Raw genomic sequence first — 22,515 nt, forward strand, 5'->3', positions numbered from 1 at the left:
ACTCCTTGGATATGGGAAGGTTCCTGAAACACATCTCACCTTTCACCGGAGACGGCAAGCGACAAGCAGAGAAATCCTGCTGCTCTTTCTGATTGGAGATCTAATTCTCCTAATACTCAGATCAGGGGTATTGGTGAGACTTCTTATTATTTCCACTTCCCTCCCCCTTGGGGACACGCAGGATGAATCCACGACCATGACTGACCTCAGATACCACGAGGATTCCTCATCCCATCCCACTCCTTTTCCAAGAGAAAATGTAAGCAAGGCAGGAGAGATCCCACAACCATCCCTGATTCAAGACAGCAATGGGATTGCAACTAGAGATGGGGGCATCCAGGTATCCATATAGAAATAAGAATAGCCCCGCACAGGTGGACATCATGAGGGTCCGGCCCCCGGGGGCCAGACTGTCCATTCACCTGTCCATTGCTGTTGCGGGATCCACCGTCCCTTCCAATTGCTCCAGAGCAGGTGAGTGAACGGGCAGGCACAAGGGGGGCGGACCCTCGTTATGTCTACCTGTTTGTATACGAATACGAATACCCCCATCTCTAATTACAAATGTTATCTCTGGTTCCGTTTTCCATGTGGAACAGAAGTGGCCGAGGGAGATATTTTATTCTTATTTAGAACCTGAAAGATGGAGAATGGCCACAGGATTCCACCAGGACCACTCAGTCACGTTTCCCATGACCAACACAAGTATGGGAGGGAGAAATCCCATCGTTCGCCTGCTTTTATCCTGAACTTGGGAGTAACAAGGCGTTCCTGGTGGGGAAGAAAGCTTGGAGGCTCAACCACCCCTCCGTAAGGAGAAGGGGAATGGTTTTTCAGGAAGGGGCAGATCTAGGTGTCAGATGAAGAGCAGATCTCAATTGATCCCAGGAAAGCAATCAAGCCAGCAGAGTTAATTTACTCTCCTCATCCCGGCTACAAAGACTCTCTAAAAATCTTCCTTGTCTAAAGATAAAGTTACCGAATATCCATATGATTTATAAGAAATATAAAATTGTTTCAGTTTTCTTGCTGCTAATAAGGCATTACAAAACATTACACAGAATACCATTTGTTTTTGTGTTAAGTATTTGTCACTTGCTGTAACTCCAGGAGGAGGTGCCAGAGGGCATCTGAGTTACATGAGAATGTATGAACATGGGAAGAGCCCTGCTGGATCAGGCCAAGGGCTCATCTCGTCCAGCTTCCTGTATCTCACCGTGGTTCTGCCAGATGCCTCTGGGAGCACCTGAGACACAAGATCCTTGTCTCCTGATCCCCCCCCCCCACATTTGACATTTGGACGGGCCTTCCTTCGAAGCCTGGAGATTGCACATCCCCATCGTGGCTTGTCCCCTAGGATGGGATTTTCCTCCAGAATCCTACCCATCCGGTTTTCAAGGCATCTACGCCAGATGCCACCACCACCACATGCTGTGGCAAGGAGTTCCACAGACTAACAACACGCTGGATGAAGAGATATTTTCTTTTGTCTCTTCTCACTCTCCCAACACTCATTTCGGGTGGATTCCCCCTGGTTCTGGTATTGCATGAGGGGCGAAAGAGCTTCCCTCTATTCACCTTCTCTAACTGATGCATAATGTCATACGTCTCGATCATGTTCCCCCCTCCGGCGCCTTTTCTCTAGACTATAGAGCCGCAAACGGTGTAGCCTTTCCTCAGAAGGGAGGGGCCCCCACCCAGGCATCCTTTGAGTCGCTCTGCACCTGGTCAAAATGCCTTGGTCTAGGAGGCACCCAGGAGCTTTGTCAGTCAGCCCCCAGGGTCAGATGGGGAGCTCTTTTCCCTTTACTTCCAACACCCTAATTTCTTTTTCTCCACTGGAAAGATCTGTTTGACCTGTCAGGAATCCACTCTCTCTATGAAATGAAGGCAGATGAATTTTATGTTGTTTTGCCCGCTGGAGGTCCATAAGATCCCTGCACTGTTGGCATGTAAGGAAACTGAATTACAATGATCCGTTATATTAAGTGAAAGCAGTTCTCTTTTTTTTCCCTTTAATATTTATTTTTTGGATTAACCCAAGCACTGTTCCTGGTGTTCCAACATTAAACCTCACACCATCGGTGCCCAGCATATCCCCCAAATCGGCTTGGGTTCCCCTTCAATCCAAAGAGAGCTTTAAAAAGGTAAAAGGCAAGCAGCCCGCCTTGAAATGGCGCTGACGACACATCCACACCAAATTCGTAGATGAATTAAAACCCATTAAAGGGCTATTGTTCAATTTGGGAAGTGAGGTCTTCCTTCCACACAGCCCGGCATGTCTATAAATTCTCTAGAATTAGGGTTTCCATGTAATTTCTCACCGCGGCTCCGGCTTGAAGGATCCTCCCGCTGAGGACTGAATATTCCAACGCTCCTCCAAGTCCCTGCATCAGTATGTGGTCGGTTGTGGATTGTGCTTGTTTGCACCTTGCCTTTTTCCTGGAATATGACCATGTTCAGAGTTAGTCCATGTAGATCTGGAGAAAGGGTACGTTTTCTTTTTTGGCCCACAGCTCCCAACCCCACACAGCCATTGGCCATCCTGATCAAGGCCTTGAGGGAGCGACGGGCCAAAAAACGAACTTGCCCAAACTATACTCATGAAGAGTATCCAGTATAGCTAGTGATGCACATCCAGAAATCTACTTTGCTGCCTCTGTGAAGGATCAGACCCAACCTACTCTTGGTGGGGAAAGGCCCTTTTCTTTCCTCCCGCCAGAAGGAGGGCTGAGGGCTGTGCTTGCTTATTTGCTGGTCATCAAGAGCACTTTCTGGTTGGATTAGGCTAAAGACGTTTAGAGGCAGATTTTGGACGGTACCCACGAGAATACAGATAACTCTCAGAAATTCCCTATCCAAGCCATTTTGTGAATGTCTGAGAAATTAATCGCACGCTGGTCTGTTAGCCTTGTTTGGTCAAAGGTTCCACCAATGGAAGACCAGACTGAAAAAAATTCAAAAGCCAAAATGGGGAATGGGGGAATCTGGAGGGATCATGGTTTAAAAATTGCTTTAGGAGGAGTACGTAGGGCCTTAGGTCCACACTAGAGATGGGGGTATTCGTGTTTGTATATGAATAACCCCACCCACAGATTCAGACAATGGATCATAATCAGGTATATTAAGTTGAAAGACAGACATTTCTTTTTCCTTAGATAGTATACATTTGAAATAAAACATACAAAAAAAATTGAGTGGCACTGAAATATTCCTCACTTCTTTTGTGTAATTCGTAATGGTTAGCGATATGCTAAAACAGTACAGAAACCAGGAGGGCCGTTAGCAGCCATTCAGAATTGACAAAAATTGGGTTGGGGGGGATTTCCAATCTCTCGAAGGGTCTACAACCCAGACAGAAGTGTTATTTTGACACTCAGTTTGAGATTCCCTTGGCCAATCCATCCCACTTCCCTTACTGCCTCTACCTTTCCGTCACCCACCCTTCATTTCCCCTGCATACACCATTTCTTTAGATTTCTTTTTTTTTGTATGTTTGTGGGGGGGGGGGTTCAAAGTCAGCCAGGCTGTGTTAGCAAGGGATTCTCTGGCATTGTTTATTTTAAAGAGAGTATCTTCCCTCCCTCCTCCAGTTTGTTTTAAAAGAAATTTATTAAACAAACATCTGACCTAAACAACATAAATCTAACACCACAATAAAATACAATTACATAATAAACCGGTGCCACCATCATCCTCAGGGTGAGCATTAATAATGTTTTAAATTACATTAAATCGATGCATCATTGTGTTCTAGTTTATTTATTTATTTATTTATTTATTTATTTATTTATTTATTTATTTATTTATTTATTTATTTATTAGAATCTTCAGGTGGTGCAGAATGCGGCAGCCAGGCTCCTTACAGGAGTGAGAAAATATCAACACATCTCTCCAACGCTGGCCGCATTGCATTGGCTGCCCATCTGTTTCCATGTCGACTTCAAAGTTTTAATGCTTACTTATAAGGCCCTAAACGGTTTAGGACCTCGATATTTGGCGGAACGCCTCCTCCCACCAAGGTCTACCCGGATCACCCGCGCAAGTCAGGAGGTGAGGCTGAGGAGCTTGACGCCGAGAGAGGCCCGGAAGGAGAAGACACGAAACCGGGCCTTCTCGGCGGTGGCTCCTCGCCTCTGGAGCAATCTCCCTCCGGCAATTCACGCGGCCCCCACGCTGGGCACCTTTAAAACTCAATTAAAAACACGGCTGTTTATTCAGGCCTTTCCTCCAGCCAACTCTTGATTTTTTTTCCCTACTTTTCCTTTTTATCTTTACTGCTGTTCTTGTTTGATTATTATGTATTTGTCTATGTTTTATTATTTGATTTTATATTTGGAAGCTACCTAGAGTGGTCCGGTGGGCCAGATAGGCGGGGTATTAATTAATTAATTAATTAATTAATTATTTAATTAATTAATTAATTAATTAATTAATTAATTAATTAATTAATATTCCCCTCCATCTCATAATTAATCAGGTCCACACCACATTGGCTGCTTAGTAGCTAGTCTTAGGACACAATCCGGAGATCCATTTTTTTACTCCATGGGTAAAAAGGAGTGTGTCAACCTCACATAGGTCATGCTTTCCATGTCCTCCCAGAACGATTCTGACAGGCAAGGGAGGGGATCCCATGGGCAGAGTGTCACATAGAAGGAAATTCAAGTAGACACTGAAGATGTGGATCCTCTCTTAAAACATCCCCACCTTTTATTTTCCGTTCTTAGGGCAGCATTTTGCAAAATTCTTACGCAACTCCTAACATTCTCCTGAAGGCAGGAGACCCGAATTGGGCTGACATACTTACTAGATTAACAGTCAACGAATCAGGAGTGGGTGAATGAGAGGAAAAAACACTTCTCAAGGTCTCTGTAAATTCAAGAGGAAAATGTCTTAATATTCCATTTGTTTTTCTTTCCCAATATACACGCACTAAAAAAAAGAACATGAAAATACTGATTTCCCCCATCCAATCTGTTTAACTATCCTTGGGAAATTTGGGAAGGAACTGTTCAAGGAAGATGGAAACATCTGTAAGGAATGGGGAAGAAAACCTCCAAGTCTGACCCCATAACCACAAGGGTCTGTCCTCTGAGGAGTCCAAGGGCTCTTCGTCCTTCTCCTCCTCCTCCTCCTCCTCCTCCTCCTCTTCCTCCTCAGACTTCCACTCTTTGGATATGGGAAGATTCCTGAAACACATCTCCCCTTTCACTGGAGACGGCAAGCGACAGCCAGAGAAATCTGATTGGAGATCTAATTCTCCTACTACTCAGATCAGGGCTATTGACAAGACTTCTTATTATTTCCACTTCCCTCCCCCTTGGGGACACGCAGGATGAATCCATGACCATGACTGCTTTCAGATACTTATGAGGATTCCTCATCCCATCCCACTCCTTTCCAAGAGAAAATGTAAGCAAGGCAGGAGAGATCCCACAAGCATCCCTGATTCAAGACAGCAATGGGATTGCAACTAGAGATGGGGGCATCCAGGTATCCATATAAACATATGAGTAGCCTCGTACAGATGAACATCATGAGGGTCCTGCCCCCTGGGGCCAGACTGTCCACTCACCTGTCCGCTGCTGCTGTGGGCTCCATGCCCCCTTCCAATTGCTCCATAGCAGGTGAGTGGACGGGCAGGCACAAGGGGGGGGGCGGACCCTCGTTATGTCTACCTGTGCGTATACGAATATGAATAACTCCATCTCTAATTAGAAATGTTATCTCTGGTTGCATTTCCCGTGTGGAACAGAAGTGGGCCAGGAGGATATTTTAATTCTCGTCTCTTGAAGATGAAGAATGGCTGCAGGATTCCACCCGGACCACTCAGTCACGTTTCCCATGAGCAACACAAGTATGGGAGGGAGAAATCCTGGTGTTCACCTTTTGTTATCCTGAACTCGGGAAAAACAAGGCGTTTCTGGTGGAGAAGAAAGCTTGGAGGCTCAACCACCCCTCCGTAAGAAGAAGGGGAATGGTTTTTTCAGGAAGGGGCAGATCTAGGTGTCAGATGAAGAACAGATCTCAATTGATCCCAGGAAAGCAATCAAGCCAGCAGAGTTAATTTACTTTCCTCATCCCGGCTAGAAAGACTCTCTAAATATCTTCCTTGTCCAAAGGTAAAAGTACAGAATATGAATATGATTTATAACAAATGTAAAGTTGTTTTCTGTTTGCTGCTAATAAGGCATTCCAAAATATTACACAGAATTACATTTGTGTTTGTGTTAAGTATTTGTGAGTTGCCATTACTACTGGAGGAGGTGCCAGAGGGCATCTCAGTTATGTAAGAACATAACAACCAAGGAAGAGCCCTCCTGGATCAGGCCAAGGGCCCATCTTGTCCAGCTTCCTGTATATCACCGTGATTCCACCAGATGCCTCTGGGAGCATCTCAGACACGAGATCCTTGTCTCCTGACCCTCCTCTCCTACATCTGGCATTTTGAGGGGCCTTCCTTCGAAGCCTGGAGATAGTACATCCCCATCGTGGCTTGATACCTGGGATGGGATTTTCCTCCAGAATCCTGCCCCATCCGGTTTTCAAGGCATCTAGGCCAGATGTCACCACCACCACATTCTGTGGCAGGGAGTTCCACAGAAACCAGTTTTGTTTTTTGTTCCTTTAATTTTAATCTTTTGGATTAACCCTAGCACTGTTCCTCGTGTTTAACCATTTAACCCTCACACCATCAGTGCCCAACAAATCCCCCAAATAGGGCTTGGGTTCGCCTTCACTCCACAAAGGATTTTGTGTTTGAAAGGGAAAGACAGGTATGAAAAGGTAAAAGGCAAGCAGCCCGCCTTGAAGTGGAGCTGACGACACATCCACACGGAATTCGTAGAGGAATTCAAACCCATTAAAGATCTCTTGTTCAATTCGGGAAGTGAGGTCTGCCTTCCACACAGCCCGGCATGTCTATAAATTCTCTAGAATCAGCAATATTCAAAGGTACAAGGGTGTTCTTATTAGGGCAGACTTGTAAGATGGAGAGTTGAACACGCCTAGCTGAGCTCTAGGACTCTCTCAGCACATTTTAGGGTGTCCAATCTCCTGATTACTCTCTGTCCGAGCATTCACGCGTTCTCTAGGGAACCGTGTTTGTCACAAGGTCTGCCTTCCACACAGCCCGACATGTCTATAAATTGTCTAGAATTAGGGTTTCTATGTAATTTCTCACCGCGGCTCCGGCTTGAAGGATCCTCCCGCTGAGGAATGAATATTCCAACGCTCCTCCGAGTGCCTGGATCTGTATGTGGTCGGTTGTGGATTGTGCTTCCTTGCACCTTGCCTTTTTCCTGGAATATGACCATGTTCAGAGTTAGTCCATGTAGATCTGGAGAAAGGGTACATTTTCTTTTTTGGCCCACAGCTCCCAACCCCACACAGCCATTGGCCATCCTGATCAAGGCCTTCAGGGAGCGATGGGCCAAAAAACCAACTTGCCCAAACTATACTCATGAAGAGTATCCAGTATAGCTAGTGATGCACATCCAGAACCCTACTTTGCTGCCTCTGTGAAGTATCAGATCAAACCTGTTCTTGGTGGGGAAAGGCCCTTTTCTTTCCTCCCGCCAGAAGGAGGGCGGAGGGCTGTGCTTGCTTATTTGCTGGTCATCAAGAGCACCTTCTGGTTGGATTAGGCTAAGGATGTTTAGAGGCAGATTTTGGACGGTACCCACGAGAATACAGATAACTCTCAGAAATTCCCTATCCAAGCCATTTTGTGAATGTCTGAGAAATTAATCGCATGCTGGTCTGTTAGCCTTGTTTGGTCAAAAGTTCCACCAATGGAAGCGCAGACTGAAAAAAATTCAAAAGCCGTGGTGGGGAATGGAGGAATCTGGAGGGATCAGCGTTGAAAAATTGCTTTAGGAGGAGTATGTAGGGCCTTAGTTCCACACTAGAGATGGGGGTATTCGTATTTGAACAGTGCTGCCTCACATTATAATTGCCCCGTTTAACGATGAAACCGCATTACGATGAACTTTTTAACGATCGCTTTTGCAATCGCAAAACGATATTTCCTATGGGGGAATTTCACTTTGCGATTATCGGTTCCCTGCTTTGGGAACCGATTCTTCGAAAAATGATGATTTTCCAACAGTTGATTGGCACTTTCAAAATGGCCATGGTTTAAACAAAATGCCCCCCCCCCCACTTTTTCTGGGACGGATTCCTCGCTGCACTGGCACCGAAAATGGGCACCCTAAGGAGGATCTGTGCTGGACAGTGAGTTTACAGCCCTTTGGAATGCATTAAATGGCTTTTAATGCGTTTCAATGGATTTTTTTCTTTTCGCATTACGTTTTTGTTCTTCAGCGATTTCGCTAGAACAAATTAACGTCGTAATGCGAGGCACCACTGTATATGAATATCCCCCATAGGAACAGACAATGGATCATAATCAGGTATATTAAGTTGAAAAACATATGTGTGTCTTTTTCCTCAGGTAGTATACATTTGAAATGAAACATTAAAAATAATTGAGTGGTACTGAAATTTTCCTCACTTCTTTTGTGTAATTCATGTAATTTAGAGATATGATAAGACAGTACAGAAACCACAAAGGATCTCAGCTGCCATTCAGAACTGAAAAAAAGGGGGGTGATTTCCAATCTGTCAAAGGGGCTGCAATGCAGAGAGAAGTGTTATTTTGACACTCAGTTTGAAATTCCCTTGGCCCCTCCATCCCACTTCCCTTACTGCCTCTACCCTTCTCTCCCCCCCCTTGATTTCCTCTGCATACACCATTTCTTTAGATTTTTTTTTGTATGTTTGGGGAGGGGGAGTTCAAAGTCAGCCAGGCTGTGTTAGCAAGGGATTCTCTGGCATTGTTTATTTTAAAGAGAGTATCTTCCTCCCTGCTCCAGTTTGTTTTTTTTTAACTAACTTTATTAAAGAAACATCTGACCTAAACAACATAAATCTAACACCACAATAAAAAACAGTTACATAATACACCTGTGCCAACCTCACATAGGTCATGCTTTTCATATCCTGGCAGAGCTCTTCTAAGAGGCAAGGGAGGGGATCCCATGGGCAGAGCATCACATAGAAGGAAATTCAAGTAGACACTGAAGATGTGGATCCTCTCTTAAAACATCTCCTCCTTTCATTTGCCGTTCTTAGGGCAGAATACTGTAAAATTCTTACGCAACTCCTAACATTCTCCTGAAGGCAGGAGACCCGAATTGGGCGGACCTACTTACTTCATCAACAGTGAGCGAATCAGGAGAGGATGAAGGAGCGGGAACAGCATTTCCCAAGGTCTCTGTAAATTCAACAGAAAAACGTTTTAATATTTGATTCGTTTTTCTTTCCCAAGATACCCTCACTAAAAAAGTAACATGAAAATAGTGATTTCCCCTATCCAATCTGTTTAACTATCCTTGGGAAATTTGGGAAGGAACTGTTTAAGGAAGATGGAAACATCTGTAAGGAATGGGGAAGAAAACCTCCAAGCCTGACCGCATAACCGCCAGGGTCTGTCCTCTGAGGAGTCCAAGGGCCCTTCCTCCTCCTTCTCCTCCTCCTCCTCCTCCTCAGACTTCCACTCCTTGGATATGGAAAGGTTCCTGAAAATCATGTCCCCTTTCACCAGAGACGGCAAGGGACAGGCAGAGAAATCCTGCTGCTCTTTCTGATTGGAGATCTAATTCTCCTACTACTCAGATCAGGGCTATTGGCGAGACTTCTTATTATTTCCACTTCCCTCCCCCCTGGGGACACGCAGGATGAATCCACGACCATGACTGACCTCAGATACCACGAGGATTCCTGATCCCATCCCACTCCTTTTCCAAGAGAGAAGGTAAGCAAGGCAGGAGAGATCCCACAACCATCCCTGATTCAAGACAGCAATGGGATTGCAACTAGAGATGGGGGCATCCAGGTATCCATATAAAAATAAGAATAGCCCCGCGCGGGTGGACATCATGAGGGTCCTGCCCCCTGGGGCCAGACCGCCCACTCACCTGTCCGCTGCTGCTGCGGGCTCCATGCCCCCTTCCAATTGCTCCAGAGGAGGTGAGTGGACGGGCAGGCACAAGGGGGGGCGGACCCTCGTTATGTCTACCTGTACGTATACGAATACGAACACCCCCCATCTCTAATTACAAATGTTATCTCTGGTTGCGTTTCCCGTGTGGAACAAAAGTGAGCCAGGAGGATGTTTTATTCTTATTTAGAACCTGAAAGATGGAGAATGGCCACAGGATTCCACCAGGACCACTCAGTCACGTTTCCCATCAGCAACACAAGTGTGGGAGGGAGAAACCCCGTTGTTCGCCTGCTATTATCCTAAATATGGGAGTAATAAGGCCTTCCTGGGGGAGAAGAAAGCTTGGAGGCTCAACCACCCCTCCGTAAGGAGAAGGGGAATGGTTTTTCAGGAAGGGGCAGATCTAGATATCAGATGAAGAGCAGATCTCAATTGATCCTAGGAAAGCAATCAAGCCAGCAGAGTTAATTTACTCTCCTCATCCCGGCTACAAAGACTCTCTAAAAATCTTCCTTGTCCAAAGGAAAAAGTATAGAATATGCATATGATTTATAAGAAATGTAAAGTTGTTTTCTGTTTGCTGCTAATAAGGCATTGCAAAATATTACACAGAATAACATTTGTGTTTGTGTTAAGTATTTGTCACTTGCCATAACTCCAGGAGGAGGTGCCAGAGGGCATCTCAGTTACGTAAGAACATAACAACCAAGGAAGAGCCCTCCTGGATCAGGCCAAGGGCCCATCTCATCCAGCTTCCTGTCTCTCACGGTGGCCCCGCCAGATGCCTCTGGGAGCATCTCAGACACGAGATCCTTGTCCCCTGACCCTCCTCTCCTACATCTGGCATTTCGAGGGGCCTTCCTTCGAAGCCTGGAGATTGTACATCCCCATCGTGGCTTGTCACCTGGGATGGGATTTTCTTCCAGAATCCTGCCCCATCCAGTTTTCAAGGCATCTAGGCCAGATGTCACCACCACCACATTCTGTGGCAGGGAGTTCCACAGAAACCAGTTTTGTTTTTTGATCCTTTAATTTTTATCTTTTGCATTAACCCTAGCACTGTTCCTCGTGTTCCAACATTAAACCTCACACTATCGGTGCCCAACAAATCCCCCAAATCAGCCTTGGGTTCCCCTTCACTCCACAAAGGAGGTTGTTTTTGAAAAGGGGAAGAGAGCTATAAAAACCATCCCGCCTTGCAATGGTGCCGAGTTGACATCCAGACCAAATTCATAGAGTAAATCAAACTCATTCAAGGACTATTGTTCAATTTGTGACGTGAGGTCTGCCTTCCACACAGCCATGCATTTCTATAACTTCTCTAGAATTAGGGTTTCTATGTAATTCCTCACCTCCCCTCTGGCTTCGAGGATCTGGGAACAGATGACTAAATACTCCAGTGTTCCTCCAAGGGCCTTGACCATTATATGGTTTTACGTGTATAATGTTTCTTCTCACCTTGCCTTCTTCCTGAAATATTACCAGAATAAGAGTTAGTCCATGAAGATCTAGAAAAATTGTGCTGGGGGGGGCACAGCTCCCAACCCCACACAGCCATTGGCCGTCTTGATCAGGGCATTCAGGGAGCGATGGAATAAAAAACGAACTTGCCCGAACTATACTCACAAATAGTATCAAGTATAGCTAGTGATACACATCCAGAAGTCTACTTTGCTGCCTCTGTGAAGGATCAGACCAAACCTATTCTTGCAGGAGGAAAGGCCCTTTTCTTTCCTCCCGCCAGAAGGAGGGCTGAGGGCAGTGCTTGCTTATTTGCTGGTCACCGAGAGCACTTTCTGGTTGGATTCGGCTATAGACGTTGAGAGGCAGATTTTGGAGGGTACCCACAAGAATACAGATAACTGCCATAAATCCCCTATCCAAGTCATTTTGGGAGTTTCCGAGAAATTAATTGCATGTTGGTCTGCTAGCCTTAGGAGCAGTACGTAGGACCTTAGGTCCACACTAGATTTGGGGGTATTCGTATTCCTATACGAATATCCCCCCACAGGTAGAGACAATGGATTATACTCAGGTAAAGTAAGTTAAAAGACAGACGTGTGTCTTTTTCCTCAGGTAGTATACATTTGAAATGAAACATACCAAAAAACCCTGAGTGGCACTGAAACTTTCCTCACTTCTTTTGTGTAGTTCGTAATGTTTAGAGATATGCGAAGACAGTACAGAAACCACAAAGGCTGTCAGCAGCCATTCAGAATTGACAAAATGGAGGGGGGGGAGGATTTCCAATCTCTCGAAGGGGCTGCAACCCAGAGAGCAGGGTTATTTCTGTCTCACCCCCTTAATTCCCTCTCCATACACCATTTCTTTAGATTTCTTTTTTAGTATGTTTTTGGGTGTGGGGAGTGGGGTTCACAGTCAGCTAGTCTGTGTTAGCGTGGGATTCTCTGGCATTTGGTTTTTTAGATAGAGTAAGCTGCCTCCCCTCCTCCAGTTTGTTTGTTTTTTAAAGAAATTTATTAAATAAACATCTGACCTAAACACTACAATAAAACACAATTAAATAATACACCAGTGCCACCATCATCCTGAGGCTGAGCATTAGTAATGTTTTAAATTTCAATCGGTCCATTAAGCATTGTGTTCTAGTGTATTTTCCTCCATCTCATATTTAATCATGTTCATACACATTGGGTGCTGAGTAGCTACAGTCTTAGGACACAATCCGGAGATCCTTTTTTTTTTCCTCCATGGGTAAAAAGGTGTGTGCCAACCTCACATAGGTCATGCTTTCCATGTCCTGGCAGAGCGCTTCTATCAGGCAAGGGAGAGGATCCCATGGGCAGAGCATCACATAGAAGGAAATTCAAGTAGACACAGAAGATGTGGATCCTCTCTTAAAACATCCCACCTTTCATTTGCCGTTCTTAGGGCAGCATTTTGCAAAATTCTTACGCAACTCCTAACTTTCTGCTCAAGGCAGGAGACCCGAATTGGGTAGACCTACTTACTTGATGAACAGTGAGCAAATCAGGAGAGGTTGAAGGAGCGGGAACAGCATTTCCCAAGGTCTCTGTAAATTCAAGACGGAAACATTTTAATATTTCATTTCTTTTTCTTTCCCAAGATATCCACAGTAAAAAAAAAAGAATATGAAAATACTGATTTCTCCTATCCAATCTATTTAACTATCCTTGGGAAATTTGGGAAGGAACTGTTTAAGGAAGATGGAAACTTCTGTAAGGAATGCGGAAGAAAATCTCCAAGGCTGGCCTCATCAAAGGACTATTGTTCAATTTGTGAAGTGAGGTCTGTCACAGTATAGATCATTAAGGTTAAAACTAAATTATGAATGGGATTTGCAGTCATGGAATATTGTAGAAGGATCCATACTGGTTCTGTGTTAGCATGACTGGATGCTCCGAGGAAGTTTTCTCCTCGAGCCGGATGGAAAATTCCTTGTAGCAGCCTTGGCCTGAGACAATAAGGAACCAAGACACAACACCAAGACGAGGGACAACAACCCCTGTACTGGTTGTTGTGGGTTTTGGGGGCTCTTTGGCCGTGTTCTGAAAGTTGAAGCACCTTCAGAACACGGCCAAGGAAACCAGAAAACCCACAACAACCATTAGAGTAGACATGGTCTAGAGGGGCAGGGTAAACATCAAATAAATAAATAAATAAATAAATAAATAAATAAATAAATAAATAAATAAATAAATAAATAAATAAATAAATAAATAAATAAATAGATCCGGGCCGGGAAAGCCTTTGCGAATACAACCCCTGTACCTCTCGTGGGAATTGGAGGTGTGGCGAGAAGAGACAGCCCTTTACGCTGATTGCTTAGCGTCTCAGAAGAGTGAAGAAGAAGAAGGGAGGTCCCAGTAAGGAAGACAATGGAGATTGGAGACAGAGAGAAAGGTTGGTTTTGGTACTGATTTTAGGACTGAGAACTAGAATGGAGTTTTGAGTTCCAGATACTAGTTTTTAGTGTTATGCTAAGATGTGGTCCAGAGAAGGCATAGAAGAAGGGGGGCTATGCCTGGCCTACCTTCTAAGCAGTTTTTTAAAGGGTTTTTTTATTTTATTTTTGCTAGCTGGAATTTGTTAAGATTCTCACTGCTATACTTTATGGAAATGTACTTTATGCTATGCTTTCGCAACAAATGGAATAGCTCTAAATACTTAATTTTTCTAATAAAACAAAAATTCTTAAAATCCTAAGTTTGGTCTCTTGAACAGCAAATCGGCAGAGCCAGATGATAAAGGGCCACAGAGTGTGCTACCAGAGTCCTTTTTTTGACTGAGTTTTGTTTGTCTTGGCAGACTCCAAAACTCATGATTTTTATCTATGTTTTTTCTCTTTTAATTGGTTATTAGAACAGACTTGCGGAAAGGGTAAGTGTAGCTGCCTTGCTGGGTTACTGGGACTTGACTCAGCTTAATTAGGACTGCGCTTATGCCCGGACCCTCTCTGTTCAGCCGTAAAGTATATGTTAGGAGATCTTGGGGATGACAAGGCCTGCCTTTCACACAGCAATGCATTCATATAATCTCTCTAGAATGAGGGTTTACATATAATTTCTCACCATGACTCTGGCTTGAATGATCCTGCCCCAGAGGACTGAATACGCCAGTGCTCGGCCCAGCAACAGGATCGGGAGATGGTCTCACTGCGATTGTGCTTGTTCCCACATTGCCTTGTTCCTGAAATATTAACATTTTAAGAGTTAGTCCATATAGATCTGGAAAGATGGTGCTTTTTTTTTCTTGGCCCACAGCTCCCAACCCCACACAGCCATTGGCCATCCTGATCAAGGCCTTCAGGGAGCGATGGGCCGAAAAACCAACTTGCCCAAACTATACTCATGAAGAGTATCCAGTATAGCTAGGGATGCACATCCAGAAATCTACTTTGCTGCCTCTGTGAAGGATCAGACCAAACCTATTCTTGGTGGGGAAAGGCCCTTTTCTTTCCTCCCGCCAGAAGGAGGGCTGAGGGCTGTGCTTGCTTATTTGCTGGTCACCAAGAGCACTTTCTGCTTGGATTCGGCTAAAGACGTTTAGAGGCAGATTTTGGACGGTACCCACGAGAATACAGATAACTCTCAGAAATTCCCTATCCAAGCCATTTTGTGAATGTCTGAGAAATTAATCGCACGCTGGTCTGTTAGCCTTGTTTGGTCAAAAGTTCCACCCATGGAAGCGCAGACTGAAAAAATTTCAAAAGCCGTGGTGGGGAATGGAGGATTCTGGAGGGGTCAGGGTTGAAAAATTGTCTTAGGAGGAGTACGTAGGGCCTTAGTTCCACACTAGAGATGGAGGTATTCATATTTGTATATGAATAACCCCACCCACAGGTGCAGACAATGGATCATAATCAGGTATTTTAAGTTGAAAGGCAGACATTTCTATTTCCTCAGGTAGTATACAGTACATTTGAAATGAAAGATAGAAAAAAATTGAGTGGCACTGAAATTTTCCTCACTTCTTTTGTGTAATTCGTAATGTTTAGCGATATGCTAAAACAGTACAGAAACCAGGAGGGCCGTTAGCAGCCATTCATAATTGACAACAATTGGGGGGGGGGATTTCCAATCTCTCGAAGGGTCTGCAATCCAGACAGAAGTGTTATTTTGACACTCAGTTTGAGATTCCCTTGGCCGCTCCATCCCACTTCCCTTACTGCCTCTACCTTTCCGTCGCCCACCCTTCATTTCCCCTGCATACACGGTTTTTTAGATTTCTTTCTTTCTTTCTTTTTTTTTGTGTGTGTTGGGGGGGGAATGTTTCAAAGTCAGCCAGGCTGTGTTAAAAAGGGATTCTCTGGCATTATTTATTTTAAAGAGAGTAGCTTCCCTCCCTCCTCTAGTTTGTTGTAAAAGAAATTTATTAAACAAACATCTGACCTAAACAACATAAATCTAATACCACAATAAAATACAATTACATAATAAACTGGTGCCACCATCATCCTCAGGATGAGCATTAATAATGTTTTAAATTACATTAAGTCCATTCATCATTGTGTTCTAGTCTATTTCCCTCCATCTCATAGTTAATCAGGTCCAAACACATTGGCTGCTTAGTAGCTACAGTCTTAGGACACAATCCGGAGATCCATTTTTTTACTCCATGGGTAAAAAGGTGTGTGCCAACCTCACATAGGCCATGCTTTCCATGTCCTGGCAGAGCTCTTCTAAGAGGCATGGGATGTGATGATTTGTGTTTTTATATGTATTAGAATGTGATATGTAGTCCTAAGATTGTCCCAATAGCCTCCATCTTGATTTAATTTCTGTGTCTGTGGTAGGAAAATTTTACATGCTGTGTCAGAGAAGCTTCGTTCTCTGATTATCTAGTTGCTAAGGAGAGCCAGGGAGTTACATTCCTGGTAGTCATAATAATTCTGCCACAAAACATGATAACAACTCAAGCTCCCATGAGAAAGTCAGGAGGAGGTGTTCCTTATGAGGCATCCTGGGAAGAAGAAGGAAGTTGGTAGGAGTTGGGGAAAAGATGGCGTTTGACTGAGAAAGGACAGACATATGGTTTTTCCCAAAATCCATTATAACTTTTGACTGGAGCTTTTTGCCCGCAAGGACTTTTGGATTACAACAAGAATCTAACCTTTCCTGACGGACTATGGACTATGGAGTCACAGGATACGTAAGAAAGACAACGCCTATGCATAATTCTAGCTTAGTATTTTTTCTTGTGTTATTTTTCTTCGCTGGAGTTTGTGGGGTGGTCTGTCTGACTTGATATGGAAATGTTACTGACTGAAATACTTTGCTATAATCTGAATTCTTTTCTGAATTATCTTTCTGAATAAAAGCAATAATGTTTAAGATTGCATGCATTGGTCTCTTGTAGAAACTAGCCTAACTAATTGGCCACGAATATTTTGCTACCTTATAGAGCCCAGATTAGCCTGAGTGTAAACTCATGGACTGTCTGTGTTGGTTGCTTTTTCTTAACCAAGGGGATGGACTTGAGGAAGGAGTGTTAGTCACGGCCTGGCTGAGAAATTGGGCTCATCTTAGCTAATAAGGACTGGCTAAATTCCGAAATCTCTCCATCCCTGGCACCCCTAAATCTCCTTGGAGACGGGGGTAGCTTACAAGGGAGGGGATCTCATGGGCAGAGCCTCACATAGAAGGAAATTCAAGTAGACACTGAAGATGTGGATCCTCTCTTAAAACATCCCCACCTTTTCTTTCCCGTTCTTAGGGCAGCATTTTGCAAAATACTTACGCAACCCCTAACATTCTCCTGAAGGCAGGAGACCCGAATTGGGCTCACATACTTACTAGATTAACAGTCAACGAATCAGGAGTGGGTGAATGAGAAGAAAGAAAACTTCTCAAGGTCTCTGTAAATTCAAGAGGAAAATGTTTCAATATTTCCTTTGTTCTTCTTTCCCGAGATATCCACAGTAAAAAACGAATATGAAAATACTGATTTCCCCTATCCAATCTGTTTAACTATCCTTGGGAAATTTGGGAAGGAACTGTTTAAGGAAGATGGAAAGATCTATAAGGAATGGGGAAGAAAACCTCCAAGCCTGACCCCATAACTGCCAGGGTCTCTCCTCTGAGGAGTCCAAGGGCTCTTCGTCCTCCTCCTCTTCCTCCTCAGACTTCCACTCCTTAGATATGGGAAGGATCCTGAAACACATCTCACCTTTCACGAGAGATAGCAAGCGACAGGCAGAGATATCCTGCTGCTCTTTCTGATTGGAGATCTAATTCTCCTACTACTCAGATCAGGGCTATTGGCGAGACCGCTTATTTCCACTTCCCTCCCCCTTGGGGACAGGCAGGATGGACCCACGACCACGACTGCTCTCAGATACTTATGAGGATTCCTCATCCCATCCCACTCCTTTTCCAAGAGAGAATGTAAGCAAGGCAGGAGAGATCCCACAACCATCCCTGATTCAAGAGAGCAATGGGATTGCAAATAGAGATGGGGGCATCCATATAAACATATGAGTAACCTCGCACAGATGAACATCATGAGGGAGAAACAAGGCATTTCTGTTGGGGAAGAAAGCTTGGAGGCTCAACCACCCCTCCGTAAGAAGAAGGGGAATGGTTTTTCAGGAAGGGGCAGATCTAGGTGTCAGATGAAGAGCAGATCTCAATTGATCCCAGGAAAGTAATCAAGCCAGCAGAGTTAATTTACTCTCCTCATCCCGGCTACAAAGACTCTCTAAAAATCTTCCTTGTCCAAAGTTAAAAGTATAGAATATGCATATGATTTATAACAAATGTAAAGTTGCTTTCTGTTTGCTGCTAATAAATCATTGCAAAACATTACACAGAATACTATTTGTTTTTGTGTTAAGTATTTGTCACTTGCCGTAACTCCAGGAGGAGGTGCCAGAGGGCATCTGAGTTACATGAGAATGTATGAACATGGGAAGAGCCCTGCTGGATCAGGCCAAGGGCCCATCGCGTCCAGCTTCCTGTCTCTGACCGTGGTTCTGCCAGATGCCTCTGGGAGCACTTCAGACACGAGGGCCTTGTCTCCTGATCCCCCCCCCCGCATTTGACATTTGGACGGGCCTTCCTTCGAAGCCTGGAGATTGTACATCCCCATCGTGGCTTGTCACCTGGGATGGGATTTTCCTCCAGAATCCTACCCATCCGGTTTTCAAGGCATCTAGGCCACATGCCACCACCACCACATGCTGTGGCAAGGAGTTCCACAGACTAACAACACGCTGGATGAAGAGATATTTTCTTTTGTCTCTTCTCACTCTCCCAACACTCATTTGGGGTGGATTCCCCCTGGTTCTGGTATTGCATGAGGGGGGAAAGAGCTTCCCTCTATTCACCTTCTCTAACTGATGCATAATTTCATATGGCTCAATCATGTTCCCCCCTCCGGCGCCTTTTCTCTAGACTATAGAGCCCCAAACGGTGTAGCCTTTCCTCAGAAGGGAGGGGCCCCCACCCAGGCATCCTTTGAGTCGCTCTGCACCTGGTCAAAATGCCTTGGTCTAGGAGGCACCCAGGAGCTTTGTCAGTCAGCCCTCAGGGTCAGATGCGGATCCCTTTTCTCTTTACTTCCAACACCCTAATTTCTTTTTCTCCACTGGAAAGATCTGTTTGACCTGTCAGGAATCCACTCTCTCTATGAAATGAAGGCAGATGAATTTTATGTTGTTTTGCCCGCTGGAGGTCCATAAGATCCCTGCACTGTTGGCATGTAAGGAAACTGAATTACAATGATCCGTTATCTTAAGTGAAAGCAGTTCTCTTTTTTTTCCCTTTAATTTTTATTTTTTGGATTAACCCAAGCACTGTTCCTGGTGTTCCAACATTAAACCTCACACCATCGGTGCCCACCAAATCCCCCAAATCGGCTTGGGTTCCCCTTCATTCCACAATTAGGTTGTTTTTGAAAACGGAAAGAGAGCTTTAAAAAGGTAAAAGGCAAGCAGCCCGCCTTGAAATGGCGCTGACGACAGATCCACACCAAATTCGTAGATGAATTAAAACCCATTAAAGGACTCTTGTTCAATTTAGGAAGTGAGGTCTGCCTTCCACACAGCCCGGCATGTCTATAAATTCTCTAGAATTAGGTTTTCTATGTAATTCCTCACCGCGGCTCCGGCCTGAAGGACCCTCCCGCTGAGGAATGAATATTCCAGTGCTCCTCTGAGTGCCTGGATCGGTATGTGGTCGGTTGTGGATTGTGCTGGTTTGCACCTTGCCTTTTTCCTGGAATATGACCATGTTCAGAGTTAGTCCATGTAGATCTGGAGAAATGGTGTGTTGTCTTTTTTGGCCCACAGCTCCCAACCCCACACAGCCATTGGCCATCCTGATCAAGGCCTTGAGGGAGCGACGGGCCAAAAAATGAACTTGCCCAAACTATACTCATGAAGAGTATCCAGTATAGCTAGTGATGCACATCCAGAAATCTACTTTGCTGCCTCTGTGAAGGATCAGACCCAACCTACTCTTGGTGGGGAAAGGCCCTTTTCTTTCCTCCCGCCAGAAGGAGGGCTGAGGGCTGTGCTTGCTTATTTGCTGGTCATCAAGAGCACTTTCTGGTTGGATTAGGCTAAAGACGTTTAGAGGCAGATTTTGGACGGTACCCACGAGAATACAGATAACTCTCAGAAATTCCCTATCCAAGCCATTTTGTGAGTGTCTCAGAAATTAATCGCATGTTCGTCTGTTAGCCTTGTTTGGTCAAAAGTTCCACCAGTGGAAGAGCAGACTGAAAAACTTCAAAAGCCAAAATGGGGAATGGGGGAATCTGGAGGGATCAGCGTTGAAAATTAGCCTTAGGAGGAGTACGTAGGGCCTTAGGCCCACACTAGAGATGGGGCTATTCGTATTTGTATATGAATAACTCCACCCACAGATACAGACAATGGATCATAATCAGGTATTTTAAGTTGAAAGACAGACATTTCTGTTTCCTCAGGAAGTATACATTTTAAATGAAAGATAGAAAAAAATTGAGTGGCACTGAAATTTTCCTCACTTCTTTTGTGTAATACATAAGGTGTAGCGATATGCTAAAATAGTACAGAAACCAGGAGGGCCGTTAGCAGCCATTCAGAACTGACAAAAATTGGGGGGGGGATTTCCAATCTCTCGAAGGGTGTACAACCCAGACAGAAGTGTTATTTTGACACTCAGTTTGAAATTCACATGGCTCCTCCATCCCACTTCCCTTACGGCCTCTACCTTTCTGTCGCCCCCCCCCCCCGATTTCCCCTGCATACACAATTTCTTTAGATTTCTTTTTTTGTATGTTTTTTGGGGGGGGGTTCAAAGTCAGCCAGGCTGTGTTAGCAAGGGATTCTCTGGCATTGTTTATGTTAAAGAGAGTAGCTTCCCTCCCTCATCCAGTTTGTTTTAAAAGAAATTCATTAAACAAACATCTGGTCTAAACAACATAAATCTAATACCAGAATAAAATACAATTACATAATAAACCGGTGCCACCATCATCCTCAGGGTGAGAATTAATAATGTTTTAAATTTCATTCAGTCCATTCATCATTGTGTTCTAGTTTATTTCCCTCCATCTCATAGTTAATCAGGTCCAAACACATTGGCTGCTTAGTAGCTACAGTCTTAGGACACAATCCGGAGATCAATTTTTTTACTCCATGGGTAAAAAGGTGTCTGTCAACCTCACATAGGCCATGCTTTCCATGTCTTCCCAGAACGCTTCTAACCTGCAAGGGAGGGGATCCCATGGGCAGAGCCTCACATAGAAGGAAATTCAAGTAGACACTGAAGATGTCGATCCTCTCTTAAAACATCCCCACCTTTTCTTTCCTGTTCTTAGGGCAGCATTTTGCAAAATTCTTACGCAACTCCTAACATTCTCCTGAAGGCAGGAGACCCGAATTGGGCTCACATACTTACTAGATTAACAGTCAACGAATCAGGAGTGGGTGAATGAGAGGAAAGAAAACTTCTCAAGGTCTCTGTAAATTCAAGAGGAAAATGTTTCAATATTTCCTTTGTTCTTCTTTCCCGAGATATCCACAGTAAAAAACGAATATGAAAATACTGATTTCCCCTATCCAATCTGTTTAACTATCCTTGGGAAATTTGGGAAGGAACTGTTTAAGGAAGATGGAAACATCTGTAAGGAATGGGGAAGAAAACCTCCAAGCCTGACCCCATAACCAACAGGGTCTGTCCTCTGAGGAGACCAAGGGCTCTTTGTCCTCCTCCTCCTCCTCCTCAGACTTCCACTCCTTGGATATGGGAAGGATCCTGAAACACATCTCACCTTTCACTGGAGATGGCAAGGGACAGGGAGAGAAATCCTGCTGCTCTTTCTGATTGGAGATCTAATTCTCCTACTACTCAGATCAGGGCTATTGGCGAGACTTCTTATTATTTCCACTTCCCTCCCCCTTGGGGACACGCAGGATGAATCCATGACCATGACTGACCTCAGATACCACGAGGATTCCTCATCCCATCCCACTCCTTTTCCAAGAGAAAATGTAAGCAAGGCAGGAGAGATCCCACAACCATCCCTGATTCAAGAGAGCAATGGGATTGCAACTAGAGATGGGGGCATCCAGGTATCCATATAAACATATGAGTAGCCTCGCACAGGTGAACATTATGAGGGTCCGGCCCCCTGGGGCCAGACTGTCCACTCACCTGTCCGCTGCTGCTGTGGGCTCCATGCCCCCTTCCAATTGCTCCAGAGCAGGTGAGTGGACGGGCAGGCACAAGGGGGGGGCGGACCCTCGTTATGTCTACCTGTGCGTATACGAATACGAACACCCCCCATCTCTAATTACCAATGTTATCTCTGGTTGCGTTTCCCGTGCGGAACAAAAGTGAGCCAGGAGGATATTTTAATTCTCGTATCTTGAAGATGAAGAATGGCTGCAGGATTCCACCCGGACCACTCACTCATGTTTCCCCTGAGCAACACAAGTATGGGAGGGAGATATCCCATTGTTCGCCTACTGTTATCCTGAACGTGGGAGAAACAAGGCATTCCTGGTGGGGATGAAAGCTTGTGGGCTCAACCAC

General features: G+C 44.6%; 1 protein-coding gene across 1 annotated transcript in view; it reads right to left on the reverse strand.

Moving 5' to 3' along the window:
* LOC144584848 (uncharacterized) overlaps window positions 1–22,515 on the reverse strand; it is a 39,555-nt gene that overhangs the window by 11,553 nt on the left and 5,487 nt on the right. The window contains exons 5-12 of the mRNA XM_078382004.1: window positions 21,379–21,440; window positions 14,563–14,680; window positions 12,982–13,043; window positions 11,362–11,479; window positions 9,219–9,280; window positions 7,187–7,304; window positions 4,811–4,872; window positions 2,325–2,442 (exon numbers count right to left, since the gene is read on the reverse strand). Of these exons, the coding sequence (XP_078238130.1) occupies window positions 2,325–2,442; window positions 4,811–4,872; window positions 7,187–7,304; window positions 9,219–9,280; window positions 11,362–11,479; window positions 12,982–13,043; window positions 14,563–14,680; window positions 21,379–21,440 (720 nt within the window). The remainder of the gene's footprint in view (window positions 1–2,324; window positions 2,443–4,810; window positions 4,873–7,186; window positions 7,305–9,218; window positions 9,281–11,361; window positions 11,480–12,981; window positions 13,044–14,562; window positions 14,681–21,378; window positions 21,441–22,515) is intronic.

This window comes from Pogona vitticeps, chromosome 15 (genome assembly GCF_051106095.1).
Source record: "Pogona vitticeps strain Pit_001003342236 chromosome 15, PviZW2.1, whole genome shotgun sequence".
Classification (NCBI taxonomy): domain Eukaryota; kingdom Metazoa; phylum Chordata; class Lepidosauria; order Squamata; family Agamidae; genus Pogona; species Pogona vitticeps.